The sequence below is a fragment of the Pyrgilauda ruficollis genome, unplaced genomic scaffold (genome assembly GCF_017590135.1).
Source record: "Pyrgilauda ruficollis isolate IOZ18807 unplaced genomic scaffold, ASM1759013v1 scaffold97, whole genome shotgun sequence".
Lineage (NCBI taxonomy): Eukaryota > Metazoa > Chordata > Aves > Passeriformes > Passeridae > Pyrgilauda > Pyrgilauda ruficollis.
Window position 1 is genome coordinate 2,422,412 of NW_024531821.1, and position 27,330 is coordinate 2,449,741.

Here is a 27,330-nt window from a genome sequence, read left to right on the forward strand (position 1 = left end):
GTGTTCATTCAGAATTTACGGGAGTGTGCTGCTTCTAGTTGGTAGTTTTTCTGTGATCTATTTCCTGCCTTCTGTTTTATTTCAGAGCATGCAGATGTGAGTTTTAAGGGGTTTTTTTAAGAAAACTGGGTGGTTAATCTAATCCTAGAGACTCAGTTTGAAAGTCATTCCCTTCAACATATTCACAAAGTGTTGCTTGAAAAGATTTTTATCTGATAAAGTCTTGTAACTATTTCCACTGCTGCCTCTGGAAAAGAAGGAAACAAGCTCTGAGGCTTGAATTCTCAAAGGCATTGGAGAAAATCTGGAGAAATCACCACATAATAATCTGATTTTACTGCTCAGACACAGGGAGAAAAGTACTGCAGACAGCCTCTGCCAGTCTCAGCTGGAAAAGGGATTTTTCCAAGGTAGCAAAGGCATCTCAGGGCTCACTGAATCCAAAGTTTGCTGCCACTGCCTTAAGCTTCTTCATAATCTCTTTGATATTCTAATATATTAGAGAGATTTACCCTTGAAATATTTATTTATTGCATTTTTTATGCATACATGTCCGTTTTTTGTGCCAGTGCAATAAAAAATAATTGCACTGCAGATAAACAGACCCAGAAGCTCTGACGGAGTCTCCAAATACAGCGGACCTGTCAGGAGAGGCAATTTTCTCCTCCAATATTTGCAGTCCAATTTGCAATGCAATTACTTCTCAAAGTCTTTGGGGGCTGGGGAAAAGATCAGAGAAACAAACAGGTCCCAAATGTCTGTGGGTTTGGGTTTGGATGCACATCTGGCACCTCTTTGTGCAGCTGGAGCATCCTCTCCTGCCCCTGCCCCCTCCTGGCTGTCCCAGCTCCCCCCAGGGCTGTGTCCCTGTGGCTGCTCTGTTTGCTGGAGTGTTTCAGACACCTGCACACCACAAACCAGCCCTGAGTGTGTCCTTTGATCCCAAACTGATCCTACACTCAGGCACAGCCCAAAATCCCTGCTAAGCCAGGGCTAAAGCACGGCAGATGCACCCGGAGAGTGACAGCTGCTCCTTGTGCTGTTTGCAAACATTAATTACCATTAATGGACAGCAAATTAGCTCAGCCCCGTGGGAGAGGTGATGCTGTAAAGCCTCCCGAGCCCTGTGGTGACATCCTGTGACAGCAGCCCTGTCCCTGTGCCAGGGCACGGAGCGTGGCCCTGAGGGATGCGGGTGGGCACTGCCCTGCTCCTGGTGCTCCAGCCCAGCATTCCCTGCTCATCCCCTTCCCATGGATCACAGAGGGGCACAAGGGACTGGCTGGTGCCCAAAGGATGCCCAGGCTGTGGTTGGGAGCACAGAGTTTCTTCCCAGGCTGGAGGAAGCTGCTGTGCCCAGCAGTGGGACATCCCCGGCTGCCCAGGGCCACCAGGAGCTTGTTAGTGGGGAGAGTGATTAAACTTTGGCTAGCTGGCAGTAATTAATGGCTACAGTCTGATTAAATGCCCCACATTCCAGGTGGAGCTGTGCCCAGGCTGTAAATTCACCTGGATCTCAGCCAGAGATCCAGGAGCAGAGGGGCAGCGCAGGCAGGGACAGCTGGGCCTGTCCCCACGGCTCGGAGAGGTGACACAGCTGTGGAGCTGTCCCTGCCCGGCAGGACACCAGCCCGGGGACTGCAGAACGCAGGTCTGACAGCACTGAGCAAAATCCCAGAGCAGATGGCCACGGCACGGGCTGGGGGACGCGCTGCCCTTTATTCATCTTTGCAAACCCTCCAGAAATATTTCATTTATTTCGTCACCCTCGCTGCCAATAACCCTCCACACACCTCAGCCTCATGGGGACCATCAGGAGCCCCCTCTCTCTCCATTTGGCAACATCTATTTGTTTGTGTTCCCTGCTAAATTTATCCAGCTCCAATTAACTGTTCTCTTTAGCATTTTTCTCAGTGTAATTATCTCAACACCAGCAGGCCGTTGTTTTTCTAATAAGAATTTAATTTTGTTAGATATAATCATTTTAGGACATTTTCTTTTTCTGGACCAACGATGCAGAACTTTGTTTTCTTTGGCACAACGAGAGCCCAAAGCTTATTTGCTCAGTGGGAAAAAGGAAAATAGAAAGAGCTGTTCTTTCCAAAAAAATGTTAAAATCTGGTTATACAGAGGCCAGAACCTGTTTTCACTGAAATATCAGCAACAGCAGTGTTGGATTAATTTCCCAAAGGCGCAAATAAATTGAAATTGTGGCTCCTTAGGTTCATCACTTGGTCAGGGCTCAGCTGGAGACTCTGTCCCCATCTGGATTCCCTGAGGGACAAGGACAAGGGCAGTGACCTCCCACTGACACTTGCACCCTAACTTTGGGAGAGAACCAGCAGCAACCACAGTTTCCCACCCTTTTGCCTTCTTTTATCCAGTTTTCCCATCCTTTTGTCTTCTTTTTTTTTTTCCAGTTTTCCCATCCTTTTTTATTCTTTTTCCCAGTTTTGCCATCCTTTTGTCTTTTTTTTTTCCCAGTTTTCTATCTTTTGGCTTCTTTTTTCCCCGATGATTTAAGGGGGGGTGAAATATTACTCAGTGCGAGTGCTCAGTGAGTGTTCTGTGGCTCATCCTGGCCCCAGGATGGTCCAACATATGCTCTGTACATCATTTTCCATATGCACATGACACCAAATGCTTTGAAGTGTGGGCCACCCCCAGAGCCAGGCTGTTAATAAGGCTGGGGGTGGATTTGTCTGTCTGTGATAGCTGAAGAGCTCCTTGCAGGGTTGTGCCTGCAGGCTCCCAGCTCCAAACTGCACTGCAAACCAGGAGATGCTTTAATTTCTCTCCAGGGGCAGGGAATGATCTCCTGCAGCTCAGTAATTCCATTTCTGCCGTGCCCAGGAGGCAGGAAGGAGCAGGGCTGTGGTCAGAGCCTCAGTGGGGCTGAGGCAGGAGCTGAGCACTCCAGGGCAGTTTTTGCACAGCCAGGGGATTGAGGAGGTGTTTGGATAAATCAATAATTCCCTGCCATGGCCCACAGCCCATTGTGCTGCTGGCAGGCAGATCCAGGAACTGCAGAACTGTGGAACTGGTTCCCAACTGAGACCTTCCAGTGCCTGGGGGAAGATGGAAAAAGAGTGCCAGGACAAGGGAATGGCTTCCCGTTGCCAGAGGGCAGGGATAGGTGGGATTTGGGAAGGAATTCCTGGCTGGGAGGGTGGGCAGGCCCTGGCACAGGGTGCCCAGAGCAGCTGTGGCTGCCCCTGGATCCCTGGCAGTGCCCAAGGCCAGGTTGGACACTGGGGCTGGGGGCAGCCTGGGACAGTGGGAGGTGTTCCTGCCATGGCAGGGGTGGAATTAAATGATCTTTAAGGTCCCTTCCCAAGTCCCTTCCTGTAGTCCAGAGGATTCCACACCTTCTCTGTGATTCTGTGATTTCTGCAGTGGCCAAAGAGCCATAAGGCCAGAGAAATGATGGATTTCTTCTTTTCAGCCACCTGTGAAATGGTAGCACTTGATTCATTCCTGTGGCAAATGTCTGATAAGGAGAAGGAGAAGTATTATATTAACCTTTGCTTTGTTGGAAGAGCTGCAGCTCCGGGAAGGGATTCCTGTGTTTCCCCTTCAGTGGAGGATGTCATTGCAGAGGAGAGGAGGTTTCACACCAGCTCCTCTGCTGTAGGGAACAGGGAAGTGAACATTTGCAAGGAACTTGTCTGATAATAGAGAGAATTAATATTTAATTGGGCCTGGACATGGCATTAATGATGTGTATGTATTGCATTTTGTGTTCATCCATCAGGCTGCCACAGCAGCATGTGACAGATGTTCCTTGGGAGCCCAGGCAAACAGCTCAGCCTTGGGATGGAGCAGGAGTACAGAGCATGTCTTTATTCCAGCCTCTGACTAAAACTATTTCCAATCTCACAGATATAATTACTTTTCTCCCAGTGAATAAATAGCTGCTTAAATGCTCAGGCCACCACATACATCAAACCACCAGCTCCTGCACCAGCTGTGACTTCCAGGCCTTCTGGTGGCACCCACGGCTGTCTGATATCTGATTCCTGGGATGGAAACCCTGCTGGGCTCTGAGGAGTGGCTGCTGTGCTCCTCTGCCTCCCTCCCCACCACACAGCTGTCACCCACACCCTGCTCAGGGCACTTTGTCACCCAAAACAGTGACAGGAGGAGCCCAGCTGGGCTGGCTGAGCACGGGGGAAGTTCTGGTAGCAGGGAAAGTGAAATAAAATAAAATCTTCTGACATGAAAGTGGAGGAAAATTGCTGCTGAATCACTGGGAGGGAAGAAATATGAGAGCTTAAGGTGTCATTTTTACAGGCATAATTTTTACTCTAATGGCCTTTAATAGCAGGAACAATTCAGTGTAATTCTTTCAGCTGCAGCTGAGAGAGGAGCAGAGAAATGTGATCACTCAAACTGCTGGCAAGAATTGTTTTCCTGCTGCACTTAATTACCAGTGTACAGTGGCTTTCTCTTCCTGTTTGCTTATCCAACTTGTCAAAGGCTAGCTGCTGTCTTGGCTGGTTTTATCCTCTCATTTATTGGATTTCTTCTTTTGCCCTTTCTGCAAAGAAATGGAGTCTCTCGTGCCTTGCCTTTGATGCCTTTGATGTCCAGCACTTCCAGTGGGTGACTTTGAGATAAGAAACAATGAAATAGTTTAAATTTATTACAGATCCTTTGTGTTGAGTCAGAGGAGCAGCTCTGAAGCTCCCTCTGTCCCAGTAAACGTCCCCAAAATTGCTGCTGGAATTCCAAGGTCATTTCCTGGACAGGGATCAGCCCCAGGGGAGCTGGAGCTCCACCAGAGGAACATTTCACCCACAGCTCTAAAAGACAGCTCCTGGCAAATCCCATTTTTTGGAAGTGCAGCTTTCCAGAGGAACAGGCTGATTTTTCATGCACACAGGAAACCAGAGGAGAACAGAGGAATTATCAAATTGCAGGAGTTGAATGCCTGTTTCAGCGTTTTTCCCCTGTGACATTTTGAATCTTGTTTCAAAGAGACTTTTAAGAAATGTTTTCTTTTGACACTTTGATATTATTTCAAACCTCTGTGTGGAATATATCATCTGATTTTATCAAAATAAAGCAATTCGGTTGACTCCACATGACTTTAAAAAAAAAAAAAACCTTAGGAAAAAATGGAAATTCTTATATTTTTGTGCCTGTTTAGGACAAAGCTCTTGGTCCCACTCAAATCTTGATGAAATAAATGCACATCTCGAAGAGCAGCTCTTTAATACACACGTGTGCTTGCTGATTTAATTCTTCTAATTCATGGTTCTGCTGCCCTCATAATTTTTTTAAAGAATCCAAAAAGCTAAAGAGCAAAAAATATTTTATTGGGAATCTGAGACTGATTGTCAGGTCAGGACCAGTGAAAGTCTGCAACTGGATATTTGCTGATCTGGTCTTCTCAGAAATAAATAATAATTTTAGAGCCCACAAAGAATACATAAACACCTGTGAATAGAAAAAGTCTGAACAGGTACACACAAAAACACCTTCTAACCAATGAACTGAGCGCCAGGAAAACTCCCAGCCAACTGGGGTTGAACACAAAGTCCGTGAAAACTACAGAACAATGAGTTATGGGAATAAAGAATTGGCTTTTCTGCATGAAGGAGCTGCTTTCTGACCCCGTTTTTGCCCTGCAGGTACTATGCCATCTGCTGCCAGCCCCTGGTGTACAGGAACAAGATGACCCCGCTGCGAATCACGCTGATGCTGGGAGGCTGCTGGGTGATCCCGACCTTCATTTCCTTCCTCCCCATCATGCAGGGCTGGAACAGCATTGGCATCATTGATCTGGTGAGCAGCCAAGCAGGGACGCCAATCCAGTGTGCTGGATGGGTGCTGGATGTTCTCTAAAAAGCAGTTCTCAGGGAAAGGGGAAAAGAAGGAGAAACTTCTTGTTGGCAGTGTGGAGGGGCTGCTGAGTTTCTGGAGGGGTCTTTAAGGGGGGTTGAGGTGGCTCTGTCCTGGAAGGACTGACACAGGGACAGGGGTGGCCTGGGAGAGGATTTTAGCCACATTCACTCCCAGTTCAGTGAGGAGTCCTTGGAAAAGAGGCCAAGCCCAGCTGGCCCCTGACAACACCTCAGGAGTCCTTGGTCCCCTCAGCCTTTGCAGCTCTCACTAAAATAAGAGGCAGGATTATTCTCTTGGTAGAAAAAGCAAGAGCTTGTAGTGCCAGGACAAGGCTGCACACTGCAGAGGGCAGGTTAGATGGGATATTAGGAAAAAATCCTTCCCTGGGAGGTGGTGAGGCCCTGGCACAGGTTGCTCGTGGAGGTTGTGGATGTGTCCAAGTGCCCAAGGATGGCTGGATGGGGCTTGGAGCAACCTGGTCTAGTGGAAGGTGTCCCTGCCCATGACAGGGGGTAACACAAGAGGATTTTTAAGGTCCCTCCCTGTTGGAGTCCTGGACGCTGAGAATTTTAGACTTTCTGTGCTGACAGACTCTGACAGTCAAGAGAGCACTACATTTGACCTGAGGCCGTAGAGAAAGCTTCTTAAACTGATTGACAGCACTGAGATTATGAGCGTGTAGTTGACACCTCCCAACCCAGCCCGTTCTCTGATCCCCACTTCTTCCCTCCTTCCTTGCCTCACCCTCCCCTCCGCACCCCAGATCCAGCAAAGACAATTCAACAAGGCCTCCAACTCCACCTACTGCATCTTCATGGTGAACAAGCCCTACGCCATCACCTGCTCCGTGGTGGCCTTCTACATCCCCTTCCTGCTGATGGTGCTGGCCTACCACCGCATCTACGTGACGGCGCGGGCGCACGCGCGGCAGATCCGCCTGCTGCAGCGCGCGGGGAACCCGGCCGAGCCCCGCCAGGGCCCCCAGGAGCCACGGCAGGGCCCCCAGGAACCACGGCACGGCCCTCAGGAGCCACGGCACGGCCCTCAGGAGCCACGGCAGGGCCCCCAGGAGCCATGGCACAGCCCTCAGGAGTCACAGCAGGGCCCTCAGGAGCCACGGCAGGGCCCTCAGGAGCCACGGCATGGCCCTCAGGAGCCATGGCAGCACCCCCAAAAGCCATGGCAGCACCCCCAGGAGCCACGGCCCGGCCCTCAGGAGCCACAGCATGGCCCTCATGAGCCACGGCAGCACCACCCCGACCAGCACAGCAGCCACCGCATGAAAACCGAGACCACGGCCCTCAGGAGCCACGGCAGGGCCCCCAGGAACCACGGTACGGCCCTCAGGATCCATGGCAGCACCCCCAGAAGCCATGGCAGCATCCCCAGGAGTCATGGCCTGGCCCCCAGGAGCCACGGCCCAGCCCTCAGGAGCCACAGCATGGCCCTCATGAGCCACGGCAGCACCACCCCGACCAGCACAGCAGCCACCGCATGAAAACCGAGACCAAAGCTGCCAAGACCCTGTGCATCATCATGGGCTGCTTCTGCCTCTGCTGGGCCCCCTTCTTTGTCACCAACATCGTGGATCCCTTCATTAACTACACCGTGCCCGGCAAGCTGTGGACGGCCTTCCTGTGGCTGGGCTACATCAACTCGGGCTTGAACCCTTTCCTCTACGCCTTCCTCAACAAGGCTTTCAGACGTGCCTTCCTCATCATCCTCTGCTGTGGCGACGAGCGCTACCGAAGGCCTTCCATCCTGGGCCAGACCGTGCCCTGCTCCACCACCACCATCAACGGCTCCACGCACGTGCTGAGGTGAGTCTGCCCTTGTTGGGTTGTTGTGAGGGTCCCAGGATGAGGGAAGAGATGAATCTGACTCCATGTTTCTTAGAAGGCTGATATATTGTATTACATTATATTATATTACTAAAAAAATAGAGAAAAGGCTACATCAGAAGGCTAGGCAAGAATGAATGATAAAAACCTGTGACTGACCAGAGAGTTTGACACAGCTGGACTGGCATTGGTCATTAAGTAAAAACAATTCACATGGAACCAATCAAAGATGTATCTGCCGCATTCCAAAGCAGCAAAACACAGGGAGAAGCGATCAGATAATATTGTTTTTCTTTTCTTCTGAGGCTTCTCATCTTCCCAGGAGAAGAAATCCTGGTGAAGGGATTTTTCATAAAATATCATGGTAACATGCCCTGATGCCTTCAGAGGCTGCCTAGAAGGCCACCTAGGCTACAGTGTTAAAGGAGTAAAGCAGGGATTTATTAAAAGCCCTTCAAAGGTTACACCTTGGGCAGTGCAGGAGCCCGGCCGTGGCTCCACCCCAGGTGGACTCCTGGCCACGAGTTCTCACTCTTTGATCAGTTTTGGTCCATTCCATACTGGGGTTCAGTGTCCAATTCCAGCTCCAGCTGATGCAGTCCCATCCTCCCAGACTGCTCTCCTCCATTCCCTGTTGGTGGCACTTTTTGGGCTGAAGCTGCAGCGGTGTCCTTGGTTCTGGGCTGGAAAAGGATTGTTCTGTGTGCCTGAGCTGTGAGGAGAGCTGCTGACACTTGATGTGGAGTTCAGAGTTCTGTACCAGGGCAGTGCAGAGTCTGGGAAATATCAAAGCTTAAACTGAAGGCATCAGCCCAGGGCTGCCCAGAGCCTGCAGCTACCAGCAAGAGGAGTTTGTACAGGATTGCTTTCATTTTGCAGCATCTTGGTGGAAGGGGCAGCAATTATTTATTAGAATTATCCCTGCAATTTATTAGAAAGGGACAGGGCAAAAGCAACCTGAGGGGCTCAGACAGCCTGGGTTTGTAGGGAGCAGTTCCTCCAGAGGTGTGCCCGGGTGTGCCCAGGAAAGAGCTGGGAGAATGCAGAAGTTGTGTGTGAATTTTGGCATCATTTGGTCTTGACCCTTGGATGCTCTCTGCTGTATCTCCTTTAGGAAAGGGGACCAAAAGTTTCTGCAAATGGGGAGGTTGTGCCAGTGGGATTTTACAGCTGCTTTTTGTCCCCTGGCAGGGAGGGCCGTGGCAAGAGGGACAGACCTTGTGCTGAACAAATGACAAAAATTAGCACAATAATGAACTGTAAATAGATGGGGATTTCTGGGTGCTCAGGGCTCTGTGCAACACCAGACTGAAAAAAGCCAAAATCATCTGAAAAATGCTGTGCTCCCCTTGAAACAGATTGTTTGCATTTCTTCTGTCACAAGTAGATATTTATTCAACACAAACCGACAAACTCCTGCCTCCATGAATTATTGAACTCTTGTACAGCACAAGTGGATGGGGAGCCAGGTCAGCATTGCTGGAATTCCTGGATAAAACAAGTTGTGAAATTTTGCCACGGCAAAGAAGATGACTTTGGGTGAAATACATTTGAGCAATGATCAGAGCAGACAAACTCTGCAACACCTGGGTCAGGGAGGTCACTCTGCTGTGTTCCCATTTCCTCTCAGAAGTGCTCAGAGCACTGCATTGCTCTCTCCAGGGAAAGCTCTAGTGAGAGGTTTATTTACCACTCATTTTCCAGCACTGAGAGGTCTTCTCCAAATGTCAATAGGATTTCTCCAAAGGATAACGATTCCTGATTTTTCTCTTGAATGAGCCAAGAGAAACAAAGTGGAGAAAAGCAGAAATGAGCACTTTGTGGGGTTGGAAGTGCAGTGAGCCCCAGGGCTCCCTGCTGCCACTGGAACAGGAGTGCAGCACCTCAGGCTCCAGTTTTTAGAGGTTTAACAGCTCCATGGATCCAGTGGAATAAAAATAAATCCCTGGTGGTAGTAAAGTGCTCAGAGCTGCTGTGGAGCAAAAGGATGAGTGATCACAGAATCCTGGAACCATAGAATGGTTTGTGTGGGTGTTTGAATGGTTTGTGATGTTTTTTTGAATGGCTTGTGATGTTTTTTGAATGGTTTGTGATGTTTTTTGAACGGGCTGTGATGTTTTTTGAACGGTTTATGCTGTTTTTTGAATGGTTGGTGATGTGTGGCTCTCAGCCAGGGTTCCCCCACAGCACAGGTGGTGCTGGGGGTGCAGCAGTGACCCCACCCCACCTGTGAGGGTGGGATTTCATGGGTTGCAGCTGTGGCTCAGCTCAGGAAATGCAGAGGTTGTCCCTCAGAGCTGTTCCTGGTGCACCCAGTGGGTCTCTTGGGATCTGGGCTGACAGGTAAAATATCTCCTGTTCTTCTTCCTCCTGTTCTTTATCCTTCCCTGGGCACTCAGGCATGTGAAGAGACCACGGAGCTCCCCAAGGCAGAGCAGCACACTCAGGGCTTGGAAAGGTTTAAAATTTCTGACTGCCTGGGAATTTTCATGATCCTGCAAGATGAGTCAGAGCTCTGACAGGTCCTGTCTCCTTCAGGACAAGTTCATGAGCCCCAGGTGAATCATTGGGCTTGCTCTGCCCTCCTCTCCATTCCCCAGACTCCCTGTTTCACCCTGGGTTTGCACTGGGCATTTTTGGAGGTATTTTGGAGGCAACTGTGGAGTTTTTGTGCTGGTGGCACCTCCAGAGCTTTTGGGTCTGTGTTGCCCCTTCTCCAGCAGTTCCTTTATTCATGGCACCATCAGGGAAGAACTTCCCCCCTTGCCAAGGTCCACGCTCCCAATAAATTCTATTTTTGGAAATTCCTGAGCAAAAGCTTGAGAGACACAGCAAACGATGAGCATCTAAAAATTATGACTTCAGTGATATTTCATTCGTTTTGCCCAGGGCAGGGCAGCCAGAGGTTGCTCAAGATGTGTTTTCCACTCCAGAGGTTTCAGTCCAGGGATCAGCTCCCTGTGCCAGCAGAAGTGGCTCCAGACCAAGCCCAAGCTGAGGGGATCTCACTGCTGCCTGGAAATGCTAATGTTGTTAAATAGCCAAGAGTAATTTGATTTTCACCTAAATTTCATTAGCTGCCAACCTGGAAAGGAATTCTCTAAAAATACGAGGGATGATTAGACTCAGTAACAACTAAAAAAAGAGTTTTGTCATTTCTTGAGGGAGCGCTCTTAATTTTTTAATGAAGCTTTGCCAATATTTACAACCAAACTTATGTTCCAACTTCCCTGGCGTGGTTTTCCAGCTGGGCATCAGTGCCAGCCTTTCTGTGCCATTCCCTGGGACTGGGGCTCTCAGGGCACAGGGAGCTGGGACCATCTGAGGTCACTCAGACACATTTGGGCTGAGTCAGGGGAGATTTGGGATCTGCTGCAGGGTCCAGGAGCAGAGGAACCCTCAGGTGCAGGAATGTGTTTGTTCCACAAAGCCCAAATTACCACCCTGTGTCAGAGGAGCCCCCTTCCCCCAAACCCTGCTCCCCAAAGAGCAGGAACTGCTGAAGCCTTGTCCCAGCTCCAAAAACGCCTCCCTGGAGGGAACAGGGAGCTTCTGATAAGAGAAAAGCTTCTTGTAATTGTACTGAGTGAAATCAAGATATTTATCTTATTTCCTACAAAAGGGAGAGAGGGGATTAGAGATTTGCAATAGCACAGCTTCCTTCAGTTTTTGAAAGATAATCCCTTTCAATATGCCTGGATGTTGGAAAAAGAGATTACAGTGCAGCTAAACCCCTTTTTGTTATTTGGCCCCATACAAGATTCAGGATCAGTTTGTGTCTGGTGGGGAAGCTGAGGCTCTGCAGGGCACCTGGAGCTTCGAGATGACTGAGATGTCACTCATCTTTGTCTGCCTCTAATTGTGTGATTTGTGCTTTGGGCAGTGAGGGCAGCTGTGTCGTGCTGGGGCAGGGTCTGCCTTGCAGCTGGAATTAGGGATCCATGGCCAGACAGAGCCCCCAGCCCCAAAATCCTGCAGCTGGAGTGCCTGACAGCTCCTCCTGGCACAGACAGAGCCCCCAGCCCCACGTTCCTGCAGCTGGAGTGGCTGACAGCTCCTCCTGGCACAGACAGAGCCCCCAGCCCCAAAATCCTGCAGCTGGAGTGCCTGACAGCTCCTCCTGGCACAGACAGAGCCCCCAGCCCCAAAATCCTGCAGGTGAAGTGTCTGACATCTCCTCCTGGCATGGCCCAGGCCTGGTGGAAACTTCCCACTTAAATAATGGAGTGCAACTTCAACAACTGCCTTCAGATAAAACAGCCATCCCTCATAATGCAGCACTATTGGATCCAACTCCCAGTCCTTTGCCAGGCTCTCCACTCATTCCAGAGGTCCAAAACAGGATTTAAAACTAATTTTGGTGCCTGAATAGACTCTATTATGGATAGAACTTTGCTCTCCACCTACTCTCCTTCTGTTTCAACTAACCTTTGAATGTGTTGGGCTGGTTCTCTCCTCTCCAGAGATTAATTTGGTTTATTAGCAAAGTGTTTTCAGACAATGCAAATCAGCATGTGCAAAGAGCTCCACATGCCTTAGGGTTAGAAATTCTATGGAAACCTCAGCAATTATTGTCATGTTCTGTTCTTCCTCGTGGCAGCAGTATCTACAACTCAGAGCTAATTGTGTAAGTGCATTTTAATTTTAGGTTCACTTCTTTGCTGTTCTTTTCAATAATTCTCTTCCTTTCTGATCGCTAGAGGAGAATCCATTTAAGCATTGTATGCACTACCCCATTGAAAAGTCACAATGTGGAAAAGCTTCCCTGTTGTTATGTTAAAATTGCTTTTAAGGCTTTTGGAATGTCTATGGAAGAGAAAACCTTGTTATTCCCAAGATATTTTGGCCAGAAGTTTGGTATTTCCAGGAAGGTGTTGAGGACTTTCAGCACATCTGTTGTGATGTGACTGTTTTTTAAAAATTTGCCATTTTTGAGATCCTTCCCATTGCCTGTGGGGCTCACCCACCTGTGAGCCCAGCCCTTGGGCAGCTCTGAGCATCTTTCCACCTTCAACTTTCCATTGCAAACCAGGAAATTGGCATTTGAGGGTTTGGTTTGATTTATTTGGCATAGCAGAGGTGATCCTTGCCACCATCTGCTGCTCAGTGCATCCTGAATGGGTGACCCGGCCTGGGAATTGATCCAGAGCCAGCCTTGCTTTGGGTTTGCCACCAGTGAAGCTGCACTTTTGCTATGGGAGCGTGGGAATGGCATCCTGCCCTGCCAATATTCCATCCCTATGAAATCCAGCTGATTGAGGCTGTTCCTGCATGAGCTGATGATTTCCAGTCCTCACTTCTGCATTCGTCTTTCTGTTCTGGGGCTGTGACAGCCCATTCCAGGCAGCCAGGAAAGAGCATTTTGAAATGCAGGTAACCAGATTTAGGAGGCACTTTGGGAACTCCCCAGGGACTCCCAGCCAGGCCTTCTGCTGGGCTGCCCTTAAATTGGATTGGAAGGCACAGCCACGTTCCAGGTCCAGGTCTGGAATGAGTTTTGCACTGGGATAGGCTTGGCTGTGTGACCTTCCCTTGCTCTGGCAGTCCTGGGCTGGGAACAGGAGCATTGTGTGGTTCTTTTGGAATTCCTCCCTCCCTCTGGTGCAGTTTCCCTCAGAATTCCCACCTTGCTTTATTCAGCCTTCCCTGGCACTGGTTTCAAAGTCAGTCACGTCCCTGAGTGTGGATTGTGTCTGCCACTGTCACTGACAGCCCTTCAGAGATGTTCCTGCAGCTCTGGCAGAAGGGTTGTTAATGAGGCTGTTAATTTGTGTCATTCCACTGAGCCATCAAAGCGCTTCAGGAACGGCAGAGCTTGTGGCACTAAAGAGCTTTTTTGCTTTATCTCTGAAGTGTTTGTGTTATCGTGGAATCCCTGAGGCTGGAAGAGCCCTCCAGGATCGAGTCCCAGCTGTGCCCCATCCCCAGCTTGTCCCCAGCCCACAGCACTGAGTGCCACCTCCAGGAATTCCTTGGGCACCTCCAGGGCTGGGCACTCCAAACCTCTCTGGGCAGCCCCTTCCATTTTTTTTGTACTTTGCCCTGATATGATGGCATGGCCCAAACGATGTGACATCCACACAGGAGCCTTTTCCTGCTCTGAAATCCTTTTCTCTCAAAATGAAGTCTAACAATTCCTTTAACCTCCGTGTTTTCCAAGCTCTGAGTCCTGGCAGTGCTTTTTCCACCACTGAAGTGAAGCCACTTCTGGAAAAACACATAAACAACAGTTTAAGTGCAATGCTGAGCAATTTATTGTGGAGATTTATTTAAGAATTGAAGGAAAGAATACGGATTTATCCCTTTGCAAAGCTACATGAAACAGAGCAGAGCCAAACAGGCAAACTCAAGAAAAAAATCAAGAAACTGCTCATGTCTCACATTAGTGTTATCTATGAGTAACTTTATCACAGATTGATCTGTCAGTGCACAGGAGCAGTCCCAGTTTCCACTGATATATTAAAGGCACATTAATGCATTCAGGGAGATTCATGCCTTGTGCTGCTTTTGTGACAGGCTTTTACAGCACCAGAGTTGGTGTTTATTAGCACTGAAAGCACTTCATAACACTCAGATCCAGCTTTTGAGACAAGAACTGCACAAAGCAGCTGCTCCGCAGGCAGGGAAGCAATTACGAGTGACACTGCCACGAGTGCTGCCAGGAGAGCTTCAAAGAGCTCAAGGGGGGATGTTTTATCCTGCAGGAGTGTCCCACCCACCTCCCAGGCAGGGATGCAGCTGCTGGGCATCCCTGGAAATCCCTCCTTGGGCACAGCCCTGTTCAGCCTCTGTGGGAGGGAGGAAAAGCAGGCACTGAGCTCTGCTCCTGGGACAGGGACAGCGCCCAGGGAAGGGCTGGGAATGGACCAGGCTGGGTCAGGGTGGATTTTGGGGAAGGTTCTTCCCCCAGAGAGTGCTGGGCACTGCACAGACTCCCCAGGGATGGGCACAGCCCGAGGCTGCCAGAGCTCCAGGAGGGTTTGGACAGCCAGACTGGGATTTTAGGGCTGTGCAGGGCCAGGAGCTGGGCTGGATGATCCCGTGGGAACTCAGGATATTCCATGGTTCTGTTCTGTGAGAGAGCCCCATAAAACACCAGCTCACAGAACTCAGGGAAATGAATGATGCACTGCAGTGACAAACTAATTCCTCTGTTTATGAAAGGATCTTTGTCCTTGATAAATTTTAAAACAAGCCCATAAAATCCTTTAAAATAAGCTGCAAGCTAAATTAATTTCCTTAAAACCCTCTTTCTCCCTATGCTTGGCTTCACATGTGTTTGCCTGGCAAGATTTGGCTGTAAAATTGTGTCTGCTCACCTTGGAGTTCTTCTTGTCCCATAATTAATAGCTGGGCACACAGGCTGCTGGGCTCTCCTGGAGCTCCCTGCCCTCCTCTCCTCCCTCAGGGGCTCTCCTGTTTGCAGGCCCAGCACACACAGAGCTTCCAGGCTCCTGTTTCACACTCAGCTACACTAAGGGACAGTTCTACATTATCCTCTCATGACATAAGGAAAGCTGTTTAACTCTGAGGAATTGTAGATGCCTGAAATTTGATTTCTTCCAATCCAGGACTGCTGTTTTGTAGGAGAATTTTCTTTTCCACGTGCACAGTTTCAGGCTCTTGTTGGCTCAGGAGAAAAGTGCAGGATGAGGGAGGGGTTACAGCTGTTTTAGGAACCCCTGGAATTCCCTGTTCCACTTCAGGGGATTGGTGAAAGACCAGCAGCCCACAGAGAGGGATTTTGAAGCTCATCCTGCAGGCAGGCATCGATCCAGCTTTTCTAAAGATGAAGTGGTGACTGCTGTCCTCCTGCACTGCAGACTGAGTCAGGGAGCTGAGCTATTGCTCTCCCATCTGTACCTAAAAACCCAACCCAGCACTTCCAGCACATCGGAGCTGCCAAAAGACTCCAGGACCACCAGCCAGGGATCTCCAGCAGCTCTGCACTGCCTCCATAAATCAGGTTTTTTAGCAGTGAGCATGGCTGCTAAAATCATGGGGACAAATGAAGAGGCCAAGTCACAATTCCCTGGACTTTGGTTTAAAGCCAGATGTGGCTTCCTCCAGAGAGGATCCTCAGAGCACAGGGGTGGCTGGTGCTCATGGAATGGTTGGGAGGAAGGCAGAACCCAGCTCCCAAATCCCTTCCAGAGCAATGCTGAAGAGGTTTTGGAAAACAGGCTCAGCAGAGAATTCCTGCCTAAAACGCTATGGGGAGATTTTCTTGAAAAGCAGAATGATTCCCAGAATGGTTTATGGAGAAAAGCTGATGGCTCAGATGGTTCTAACACTGAAGTCAGGCTCCTTTCAGTGGGAGGTTTGGGGATGTAGCTCTGACTGATGCCATTGACTGCTCAGTGTTTGATGTGGGGCTGTTTCCTGATTAACCAGCGCTGTGTTTTTTCCTTTTTCCCTTTAACTCCCTCACTGTGTCTGTCTTTGCTCCTTCCTGCACTAAAAGTGGCTGTTCCTCTGTCTCCAAGCTCCTCCTGCTCTTCTGCAGCAGACCAGCTCCTGTCTAGCCATGACCATGCTCTGTAAGTCCTTTCTTTTATTACTGCAGCTCTGTCTGTTCACTGTTTATTGCAACCCACTGTAAACCCTCCTTGATTTATGGCTTAACACCTGTGGGGAGGAGGCAGCAGCCCCAGGGGAATGGGGATGTCTGGCAGGGCATTGGGACTGGGCTCCTGCTGCAGGGTATTGTGGATAAGAGGGATTTTCCCCTTTGGGATGGTTGTTCTCACTCCAAGGACCAGGCTACAGCACTGCAGGCTCTCCTCAGTGGGCAGCACACAGACAGAAGCAGGATACAGAGAGTGGGTTTGGATATTAGGAAAAATTCTTCTTTGTGAGGGTGGGGAGGCCCTGCATCCCTGGCAGTGTCCAAGGCCAGGTTGGACCTGGTTTAAGTTGGTTAAACCTGACAGCTCAGAGGCTTCCCCTTCCCTCAGCTGGGTTCCTGCCACCTTGGGAATGCTCCAGGGCCAGGCACTTCCACACATGCAGCTCCAGAAGAGTGGAAGAAGCGTGGAATTGGCTTCCTCCTCAAAATGGTTTTGTTAGAGGGCAGGGAAAGGAGGAGGGCTCATGGCAGGGCTGAGAAAGTGCTGGTGCTCACAGTGACAGCCTCCCTGTGTGGGACCTGGGCTGGCAGGACACAGGGACTGGCAGGACACAGGGAATGCCTCTCTCCCTTCAGTGCCACACCCCACAGCAGCTGCAGCATCCCCAGGCACCCATCCCTTCACCTGCAGCCCAAATCCTGGGCACACTGCACAGCTCCCACTGAACCTGCAACTATCCCAACAGATTTGGGGCAGGCAGAGACTTCCTTCTGCTTTTTCCCTTCAGTGCTTTTGGCTATTCCTCATCAGGCACACAGATTTCAGCGAGGCAGCAGATTTTGCACCAGCAGAGTTCAGGGCAGTTTCTGTTCCCTCCATCTGGAATTTTCCCCAGGGAGGTTCCCTGGGAGGGCTGGGCACGCAGGGAGGCAGAGCTGAGCTCAGGCTGCAATCTGCTCCCTGGAGCTGCTCTGCAGAACAGCCAGCACTGAGGGAGAGCTGCCACCATCCCTCCCAGGCCTGCAGGAACAGAGAATCATGGAATGGTTTGGGTTGGAAGGGACCTTAGAGCTCCCCTCTTCCACCCCCTGCCACGGACACCTTCCACTCTCCAAGCCCTGTCCAGCCTGGCTGGGACACTTCGGGATTCCTCACATTTTGGGATCTCAGGCTTCACTGAGCACTGAAAGGTCTCCATTGCAGCTGTACCCAGCTGTTATTCCCTCAATCCTTTGTGTCAGGTGTCTGTGAAATGTCCTCTGTGAGTGTTTCTGTCTGCTCTCACCCCTCTGGAAGCATCCCTGTGTCCACCCCTTTGTTGTGATCCATCTTGGCTGCAATTTTCCCAAAAAGCTGCATTGGAGAGAGGCTGCAGGTGTGGGCTGCTGGGTGTGCTGCTCTCTCTGCTCTCCTGGGGAATTGTTGCCTCTGCCTGGAACAATCCAAGCTGAGCTGCTGCCAAACCCTGTGACCCTTGGACATAACACCTCTCTCCTGGTTCTGCTGGGCACAGAGAGGAAAATCTTGATTTTTCCCTCATATCTATGCAAAGTAGTTACAAAACCTTACCCATGTGGTCTGGTAGGATTTTATACTTCCCTGATCAAAGTGACAAATACCTCCCTCAAGGTCAGGACAGCAGCAAAATATTCACATTCAGGAAGCAACAAGGAGCAAGGACAAAAAAATCAAAATGCACTGGAAAAAGGTGCCCTGGGCAGCCTCCTCTGTGCTCTGGGCCAATTTTCCCTGGTCTGGAGACAGAACTGGGGTGAGAAAACTGTTTTCTCTTCTTCTGCTCCTCTCTTTGTCCTTGTTTATGTCTCCCAGTTGTTTTTGTCACAGCTGTTATTGATGAGATCCTCGGTGAGGCTGCAGAAAAGTTATTGGGGATCGTGCTGGGGTTTTTTTGAGGCTTAGAAGCTCTGAGAGAGGAGTTGTCAGTGCCTGTTGTAGGAGCACAGCTGACTGAAACACCTCAGGCATCAGAAAAAGTGTTTTCACCTTGTAACTCAAACCCTTCCCCACAATCGTCCTTGGAGGCTGCAGGATGTGCCTGCAAGGAGAAGGAAAAACTCCTTTTTGTCTTTTTTCCTACATCAACAACCCCTTGGTGTGGTAAGGATGATCCCTGCTGGGAGTTCTGGCTGTAGTGGTACAAGAGATGTCTTGGAAAGAGGTTTCAGCAGCAGAAACCAGGGGCTGCCCAGCTTTCCAAAGCATAAATCCTTCAGTTTTGAGGAACAGAACCAATGGAAATACCCACCCTGGAACAGGCTTCCTGCTGGAAGGGCAGTAAGAATGATCAGTGCTTCACCAGCAGCATGCTCCAGGATGAAGTGAGAGCTGGATTTGTGGCACTTTGCTGGGCAGGTGCAGCGGGTGCCCTGCCAGTTCCACGTGCTTTTCTCAGCACCAGGAACTCCAGGGCTGGGCAGCAGCTCTGGCTTGGATCCAAAGGGAAGGAGAGAAAACTGCAAAGGGGGAATGAGAGAATGAGGAAAGAGAGGGAGGCTTTCCCTTTGTTTCCAGTTAAACCCAGGGTAAAAGGGGAAACAGGCACTGTGTGTGAGTGTGAGTGTGCTCTGTATCCCAAGGACACGTTCCAGCAGCAACACACTGCAGCCAGCACCTCTGAAGGCTTCTCAGACACCCTCCCTGGGACCTTTTCCTAAAGATTTCAGGGATTTGAGCCAGAGCTGCTCCTCCATCCTCGTTCCTTCCCCCCGAGGCCGCAGGAGCACGAGGAGGAGCAGCGGGGACGGAGCCTCGCGTGGTGCCGATGGCAGCGCCATTTCCAGAGCTATCAACAGTGTCATTGTCATAGCTCTTGGAATGGTTCTGCCATAAGCACTGGACTGCCAGCTGCCTGCTCGGGAGGGCCTGGCCCACCTGGAATTCCCCTCCGTTGGGATGGAGCCGGTTCCTGAAGGATGGATGGATGGATGGAAGTTGGCCCTCAGAACCTGAGTCTCCAACAATCACCACCCTCTCCTGACCCACAAATCCCTGCAGAGATGGCTGATGCATCCAGAGCTCCCTGCTTGGGCCAAGAAGAAGCAGAAAGTTCATGGAAATGTTGGGAGCAAACCAGTCAGGCTCTGTTTGTCTGTCTTTGGGAAGGATTGTACTTCTACAAGTACAAGTGAGTTTGGGTGAGTGGGGACAAGGTGCTCATCCCAAGCAGGCCACCCTTGCATGGTTGTTGTGGAACTCCTGTGGAACTCCTGTGCTGCCCTGCAGTTCTGTTCCTGAAGGAATCACAGCTAGAGAGAAGATCCTGTGACAAAATCATCACAAGTGGAGCTGTCAAGAAGAACAGGAGCATCAGGAGCTCTGGGGTCACAGAACTGTCCCTGCCTTGGCTGCCCTTTGTCCTTGCTCCAGGAGTTTCCCTGCAGTGTTCTGTGTTTTGCCATCCCAGGTTCTTCTTGGCAAAGAGGAGGAGGCCCAGCAGCTCCAGGCCTTGCTGGGCAAAGAAATCAGCGTGGATGTGCCAAGGTCCCAGGAGGTGCTGGGGAAGAAAATGCCCTGTTCCCAAAAAAGCCCTGGCAAAGAGGGGGATCATTCCCTGCTGGAATTCCCATTCCATGGGCAGCTGATCCCTTCTGGGGCTGGCTCAAGCCGTGGGTGTGCAGAGAGTGGCCAGGGCACAGGGGGAAAAGCTTTTGGAACAGGAACCAGCTGTAAAATGTTGACAAATCCCAGATCTCCCTGTCTCCCATGAGTGATTCCTGCTCCAGAAGATCCCACAGGGATCTGAGAGCCCCAGCAAGGGGAAATGTGTTTGTGGCTCAAGGTGTGCAGTGTCAGGGATGGATTCTGGTCGCTGCAGAGTCCAGGCATTTGTGACAAACCCACAGTTTACTTGGCCAACCCTCTGGAGACATTCTAAGAACTAATTAATTCTTTCAGCTTCTGGATTAAACTCTTGTGCAAAACATCCCATCAAACAGAGACCATTATATGGTGTGTTAGTGTAATTAAATAAAGAGAGAACTGAGCTCCAGAGATGCCCACAACATTTAATTAAGATTAATTAAGCAGCATGAATTACAGCTGGAGAGGATGAAAGGGAGCAATTCAGAACTGGCTCAGCAAAGGGCTGGGATGCTGGGTTCATAAATTGTTTTTCAGAAGCCAAGTTGATTCCAAGGGGTTGGGTTTAGCCCTGGAGCAGCCCCATTCTCCTGGCCAGACACAGGGAGCAGACACATTCTCCTGGCCAAACACATATGCTAAATTATTGGGCAAAGCACATCTTTGGTTGCCACAACATAACACAAAGAATTGTGCTGCAAAATTTGGTTTATTTTGTGAGATCAGTTATTGCTGTAGGAGAGCCCAAACTTTAGTTACACTGGAAACTTGATGGGTGAAAAGCAATTTTCTGTTCCATTTGCCACATGTATCACTGCTTTGCTTTTCCTCAGGAAGGAGCAGACATAAATCTGAGCAGATTTTATTTACCAAAGCAGGGACTAGGGCAGAGATTTATGGACTGTGTCATCTCCTCTGGAGCAGAAAATAGACAGGCCCAGGGGCAACCAAGGGATGGCAAAACCTTCAGAAGTTTGAACTTATTTTTTTGCTCTGCACAGCAAATTTGATGGCAATGTATCAAGAAATGGACAGGTGTGGTCTCACAGGTGGCCCTGAAAGACACTCAGATCTGCAGAAGGACCAGAAGAAAGCACAAAATACCAGAAATAACCTCGTGTAAACAGCAGGGATATGGAGATAAAGGGTTTACAAACACAGAGGAGTTTTGATGGCCTTGGTTCCCTCCTCCTGTGCTCGAAATCAATTCATTGATCAGTGGAACTCTTCAAGTCATGTCCCAGTCTGCAGGGAATTTCTCTAAGGAATGATCTCCAGAGGAGTTGCTGAGAGCTGGTTTTACTCTGAGTAAAAGAACACCCCAAACCCATCAGAGAATAAATAAATTCTGCTTGACTATGGTCCCTTGTTTTTTGGGTTCCCCTCATCCTCCCCACAAAATAAGCTGTGCCTTATATTCAGATTTTTACCCCTTCCTGCCCTGGACAGGGCCATTCAGATTTTGAGCTTGACATTTTTGTTTTGGTCACCTTCAGGACATTTGAGGCTCTGCTCTTTAGGATGCTCAGGGGGAAAAAAAATGTTTTCCTCAGGTTTTTGTTCCAGGCTTGACATTTTTCTTTTGGTCACCTTCAGGACATTTGAGGCTTTGCTCTTTAGGATGCTCAGGGGAAAAAAAAAAAAAAAAAAGTTTTCCTCAGGTTTTTGTTCCAGTGAGGTTCAGAGGATCCCTGAAATCCCAGAGGGAGCAGGGTCTGGCACCACCTGCACAGATCCTCAGGGGTTTAATTTGAACAAAATCCCAGGAACAGCCCCTGGAGAGGCTGAGGTGGGGTAAGAGCAGCAGCACAGGAGGTTTGGGGACAGGGTGACAGGAACTGGGGGCTCAGCAGCCTCTGAATCACAGCAAGATGAAGCAGCAGCTCCTGTCCCCCTCCTGCAGAGGATCTGACCCTGCTGGGAGAGCTCTTGGCAGGGAAGGGGATGAGCCAGGGGAGCATCATCCTTCCTGAGAACAGGGGAAGGAACACAGCCACGGGCAAGCTGTGCTCCTTGGCTGGGAACCTGCACAGCCTGAAACCAGGAGAAACTGCCCAGGAAGGAGGCAGGGAATGAATTGTGAATGCAGGGAGCCTGAAATCCCAGCCTGCACTCAAAACCAAGGCTGTGGAGGGAGAATGTGGAGATTTTATCCAAATTCAGCACCCACTGCCAATGTCCCCATCTGTGGTGTGACATTTAATCCTGATAAAAGGCTCACAAGGGATGAGGAGCTGGGAGCACAGCTCACAATTAATTAATATTGTTCACAATCCCACGGATGAAGCTGTACAAATTCACACCCAGTGGGTTGTAAGGGAGAAAGTCCAAAGCCAGGAATGTGCTACTTTAATCACATCATCGAATTATTAATTGGAAAACCTGGAAGGAAAGGGGAGAAGAAACTCACACTGAACACAACACAGTAGAACCTGGTGTTTGCTCTCTCAATAGGATGGAGACCTGAGGAAAGGCAGCCAAATAAACTTAAATTAAAATTGTGGTAAGATTGATAAATAAGATTTAATGAGCTTAACCTACAACAAGTCCTATTTGAGATATTAAAGGCATCACGGGATTATTTATTATTAATTTAAAATGTTTTTTTCTTATGAAATTTAACAGGTTTTAATTTGACTATTATTTAACTGGTATTTCGTTATTTAATTTTTATGTCATTACTCCATTACAAGAAAATATAATTCTCAGCCCTTAAATTAAATACTTTAAAGTAAGCACAGCTTCCCAGCACCACCTTGGGACTGCACAGAATCTCCCAGGACACAAAACTGTGGATTTGGCAGGACAAAAGGCAGGAAGCCATTCCCTGGGGAGCAGAACTCTTCCCCTCAGCCTGGAGGGTGGGAGGGATTCCCAGCTGCTCTGAGGGAGTTGGTGGCATTTGCTCCTGAGTGACAAAGGAGTGACAGGAACAATGTGCACGTGCCAGCCTTTTGTTATCAAACACGTGATGCTGGGCAGAAAATCTGGTTTTGACACCTAAAAAAAAAGCTCTGCTGTTCACACACAAAGTAGGGAAGGAGGGGGGAGTTTTTTGCCGGATTTCAACGAGCTGTAATTCCATTTTCCAGTGGGTATTTCAGTGGGGGAAAACCACCCATTCCCAGAGGGAGAGGGTTGGTAAATACCGAAAAGGAGGTTTGGATCCCCATCCCTGGAGGTGGCACTCAGAGCTCTGGGCTGGGGACAAGGTGGGGACAGGGCACAGCTGGGGCTGGATGGGCTGGGAGGGCTTTTCCACCCTGAGATTATTCTGAGATTCTCCCCCTGTGGCACATTTGAAACCTGACAAACTCCACTGAACAGCTCCAGCTTTTGCCACTGTTTCACTCCACAGCTTTAACAAATGTTGGGGTTTTTTTTCCCCAGCTGATAAAAGATTTAATTATGCGAGTGGTGAAACCTCCATTAAAAAAAAAATTATCTTCCATTTGAATATTATTAATTGATGCTGCTTGTGTTTCATTAATTGAAACACTTAAAGCCAGCAGCCCACTGTGAGCCCTCCCATGTGGGGGTGGCTGGGAGCTGCTCTTAATGGGCTGCTCTGTGCCTGAGCACTTCCAAGTGCTCTCCTCATTATCAGATTTGGGGCTCTTAGGGCTGTTGCATTAATTATGGTGCAAAAACGAACTGGAGGCTAAAATCTGGAGCTAATTAGTGCCTGTAATGGAGTGCCAAGCTTAACATTAACGAGAGAGAAATGGAAATGGGGAGTTAATGGGAGAAAAAGGGGAAAGGGCTCCTCTTCTCCACATCCCCTGCATGGCCTCTCTCATTTATTGACTTGTTTGCTCTGGTTTATAATTAGCAAATGCATTTCACTCACTGCAAACAAGGAGCCCCTCGTTGATGCTGAAATTTGCTTCATTTCTGTCCTTTGGTGCCCAAATTGCTGCTTCTGTTGTGGAAACATCAACTTCTGCGACGTGGAAATGGCACAAATCTAAAGCAGAAAGTTCAGCAGCTCTGGGCCATCCCCACCTCGTGGCTGCTGTGTGGATCCCTGGGTTTCCATCACCAACTCCTCTCCATCATACCCAAATTCCAAGGTTTTCAGCTGAAGCTGAGCAAAACATCCTGAAGTGGAAAATAGGGAAAATTATAAATATTATCCAGGTGGAGCAGCTGAAAGCAGAAGGAGAGTGGGAAAGGGGAAAAACGATCAAATTCAGCAATTGTGGTGAGGGGGATTGGGAAGGACCACAGAGAAATTCATTAATAGAGCCTGGCAATAAAAAAGATAAAAAAGGAAGATGGAAATGAGCACCTGCAGTCCCAGGAAACAAAATTTGGGTGAAATTCAGCAGGAGAAAAGCAAAAGGAAACCAGATGCTGAGGGTTTGGACATTTCATTTCAAGATCCTATTTCAGGTTATTATTTGCCTGCACTTCTAAACATCCTCCTCAAAAAGGATCCACAGCTCCTGCAAAGACAAAAACAAAGGGACTGGAGGGGGTTTAATCTTGGTTTGAAGAAAAAAAGAGAGATGATGGAACAATGGGGGAAAAAAGGAGAGACACAAACATATTGGGAAATGCTCTCTTTGTTTCCTGAGACTTGTCAGAGACACAAAAAAAAAAAATCTCCTTTTTATCTTTTTTTTTAATGTTCCTCTTATTCAAGAGAAATAAGTATTTACTTACTTGAGAACTGCTAATTTTAAATCTGGATTTCTGCAGAAATCCTACCAAGTGCACTGGAAGCTGGGTGATGTGGGCTGGAGACAGATGTTTTATAAAACCTCTGCCTGATATTTAGCAAAGAATGACGAGGGCTGAGTTCAGCTCCCAAGGTCGGAACAGCATTATTTGATTTAAAGATAATTAAGAGATTCAGCTTAACTGCTCAGGAGTGGGAAAATAAACACTTGTCATGAGACAGAGAGAGATTTGTGTCTAGATTTGACTACAAAGGAGTCTAAAATCAACATTGCTGTCAGAGCCATGTAAATAATTCAGCAATCCCAACGTTTTCCCAAGATCTGGGTTTTCACGTTGGGCTGTAATGAGATAATTCAATTTATTCTTACCCTGCTCTAATGATTTTATGCTGATGGCCAGGTGCAGAACTCACTGCAGGGATGGGAGCAGGACAAATTCAACCCACAGGTTACAGAGTTACTGGGAAGTTTTTAATTTTCTGGAGTCTGTGAACCTGGGAATGCTGAGAGAGGGATAATTCTGCTCTCATTTGTGGAAGTTTCATATGCAGCTGCATTAAAAGCAAATGTTTTGTGAAATTCCATTTAATTTGGCCTCTGTGGATTCATTTTTTCAGCAGAAGATGCAAATGGAGCAAAGCATTTTGTTCCCAGTTCATTCTGACATTTGGTGGAGTTCAGATTTGAGGATTTTGCTCTTTCAAAGTGGAAAAATATCACAGATTAAAATAGGGAATTCCAGAGATTCTTGGATTTTGTGTCACACTTTTCTCAGTTCTCTGTTTCCCATCATCTCCCAGTTTTCCAAAAATATCAGAAGTCCCTTTCCAGCAGACAGGAGGAGGGGACCTTCCTCATGTCCTGGAGAACACTCAGATGTTGTTCCTGGCCCACTGCAGCTCCATCTGTGGGATCATTCCTGGTGCCACCCAGACCCATCCTGCACCTCCAGGGCTTGGTTCCTGGGGCTTTGTGGCTGCCATAAACCACAGAAATTAAAAAAAACCAAACCTTTTCCACCCATTCCTGACACAGGAACGGAGCAGAGCCAGCACAGGCTGGGATAAAGCACAAAAATCATCTGGAGCTGCTCTCTTCCCCTCACTGCCAGAGTGGTTCATGAATTCCGTTGTTTTCTAATTCAGAATTTATAATTCTGGAACTGAGCAGATGGTGCAGGGCTGATTTCAGGGATGTGTTCATTAAAATAACCTCTGCCAAGTGATTGTTCACCACAATCCCCACCGCAGATCAATTATTTGTTCCTGCTCTTGTTATTCCCTCTGGAAGCAGCAGAGCTCTGAGGAATGGACACGATCTGGAGGGTGAAGTTCCAGCAGTGGTGCTGCAAATATTCCAGAGGAAAATCACTTTGGGAGAGAAGGGAAAACGCAGGGAAAGATAAATTGTGGAGCAACACAATTGTCAAAGCTTAGAAAAATTTCAATCCTTCATTCAGTTTGGAAGCTCGGTTCCATTTAAAATGTGGCTCCAGCCAACTTTTACCTCAAAACCTCTTCTACCTTCCACTATTTTAGGTGGTTGAGGAGAAAAATGGTAAAAAAATACATTATTGAGAACAGGATTCTGCTGAAGCCAAATGCAAATCTTCCCAGTTTTCCCCATTTTACATAATTTCATCTTGTTTTCCTCTGGGTGCTCCTGCAAATAACAAAAGGTTTTGATACAGTGGAAGCCATCATCACCTACGTGCCTTTTCCTTGGAGATCTGTTCCAGGTGGGATGGTGGCTGTTCCTGGGGGAGTTTCTGGTTGTAGACGAAGGAAGAAAAGTGTTTGGAATTGTTTCATTTAGAGTTGGGCTTCAGCAACTGGAAAAGGAGAAAATGGAGACACAGGCAGTGAATGTTCACTCCCAAAATTGTCAGTATCAGTGGGGAGATCGGTCCCCTGATAAAAGCAGCAAAGGGAGTTGAACATCAATTGCAATCTGCTCTTTTCTGCTTTTTTCTTCTTTGTTTTATCTCACGAGGAGTTGAAGACTTGCTCCAGATCAGAAATGGGGAAAATATCTGAGAGTGGAAATTTTGGAGAATGAGGAAAGCAAACAAAGTGAACAGCTCAGAACTCAGTGAATTTGATACCTGGATTTCTTCTTCTGTTCTTGCATTCTCAGGGGTCTGTTAGTAACTATTTTGCATTTATAATACAAAAATTACAAGGGGATTTGTGAATACAGCCAGAGTTGGGCTTTAGCACCTTTTTGTGTAGCTCATGTCTAAACTTCTGCACCCAGTGAGAGCTGAGGTACCCCACACCAAAACTCCCCCCACCCATCCCAATTTCTGCAGCAAAATCTCATCTCTGCCTGTTGTCCTTCCTTTTTTGAGCAGAGGGGGAATGGATTTAGTGGCAAAAGCCCAGAGCTGGCAGCTCAGGTCCCTCCCTGCACAAAGGGAAGCTGCAGAACCTCCCCTGCGTGTCCAGGGACTGTCAGGACAGCAGAAACCCCCTCCTGCCAGTCCAAAAGGGAAGCAATTAATAAAGAAAGGAGCTGTGAAGTGGGAAGGGATTATTGAAGAGAGAGCAAAGGCAGCTGCACAGCCTGGTGGGCTTGGGAAGGTGGGAAATGCAGGAGTGCAGCCACAAATCCCTCAGCCAGCAGGGTTCAGCTGTGGCTGGGCCAGCCTGGCTTTAGCCTCTCTTCATAATTTTATTTATGACCAATGTGATCCAAACCCTCACAGTTCCTGTCCCTGAGAGCTCAGGGCTGGTCCCAGGGGTGAGGACTGAGCAGGACCTCAGGCTGTGGGGAAATGGGGTC

The 27,330-nt window shown here is 48.7% G+C and overlaps 2 protein-coding genes across 3 annotated transcripts in view; both read left to right on the top strand.

Annotated features, from left to right (window-relative positions):
* LOC121365583 (E3 ubiquitin/ISG15 ligase TRIM25-like) overlaps positions 1 to 27,330 on the top strand; it is a 430,661-nt gene that overhangs the window by 79,855 nt on the left and 323,476 nt on the right. The gene's annotated exons all lie outside the window — the stretch shown is intronic.
* Positions 1 to 27,330, top strand: part of HTR4 (5-hydroxytryptamine receptor 4) — a 36,360-nt gene that overhangs the window by 6,162 nt on the left and 2,868 nt on the right. The window contains exons 4-6 of the mRNA XM_041489912.1: positions 5,637 to 5,790; positions 6,614 to 6,822; positions 7,314 to 7,670. Of these exons, the coding sequence (XP_041345846.1) occupies positions 5,637 to 5,790; positions 6,614 to 6,822; positions 7,314 to 7,670 (720 nt within the window). The remainder of the gene's footprint in view (positions 1 to 5,636; positions 5,791 to 6,613; positions 6,823 to 7,313; positions 7,671 to 27,330) is intronic.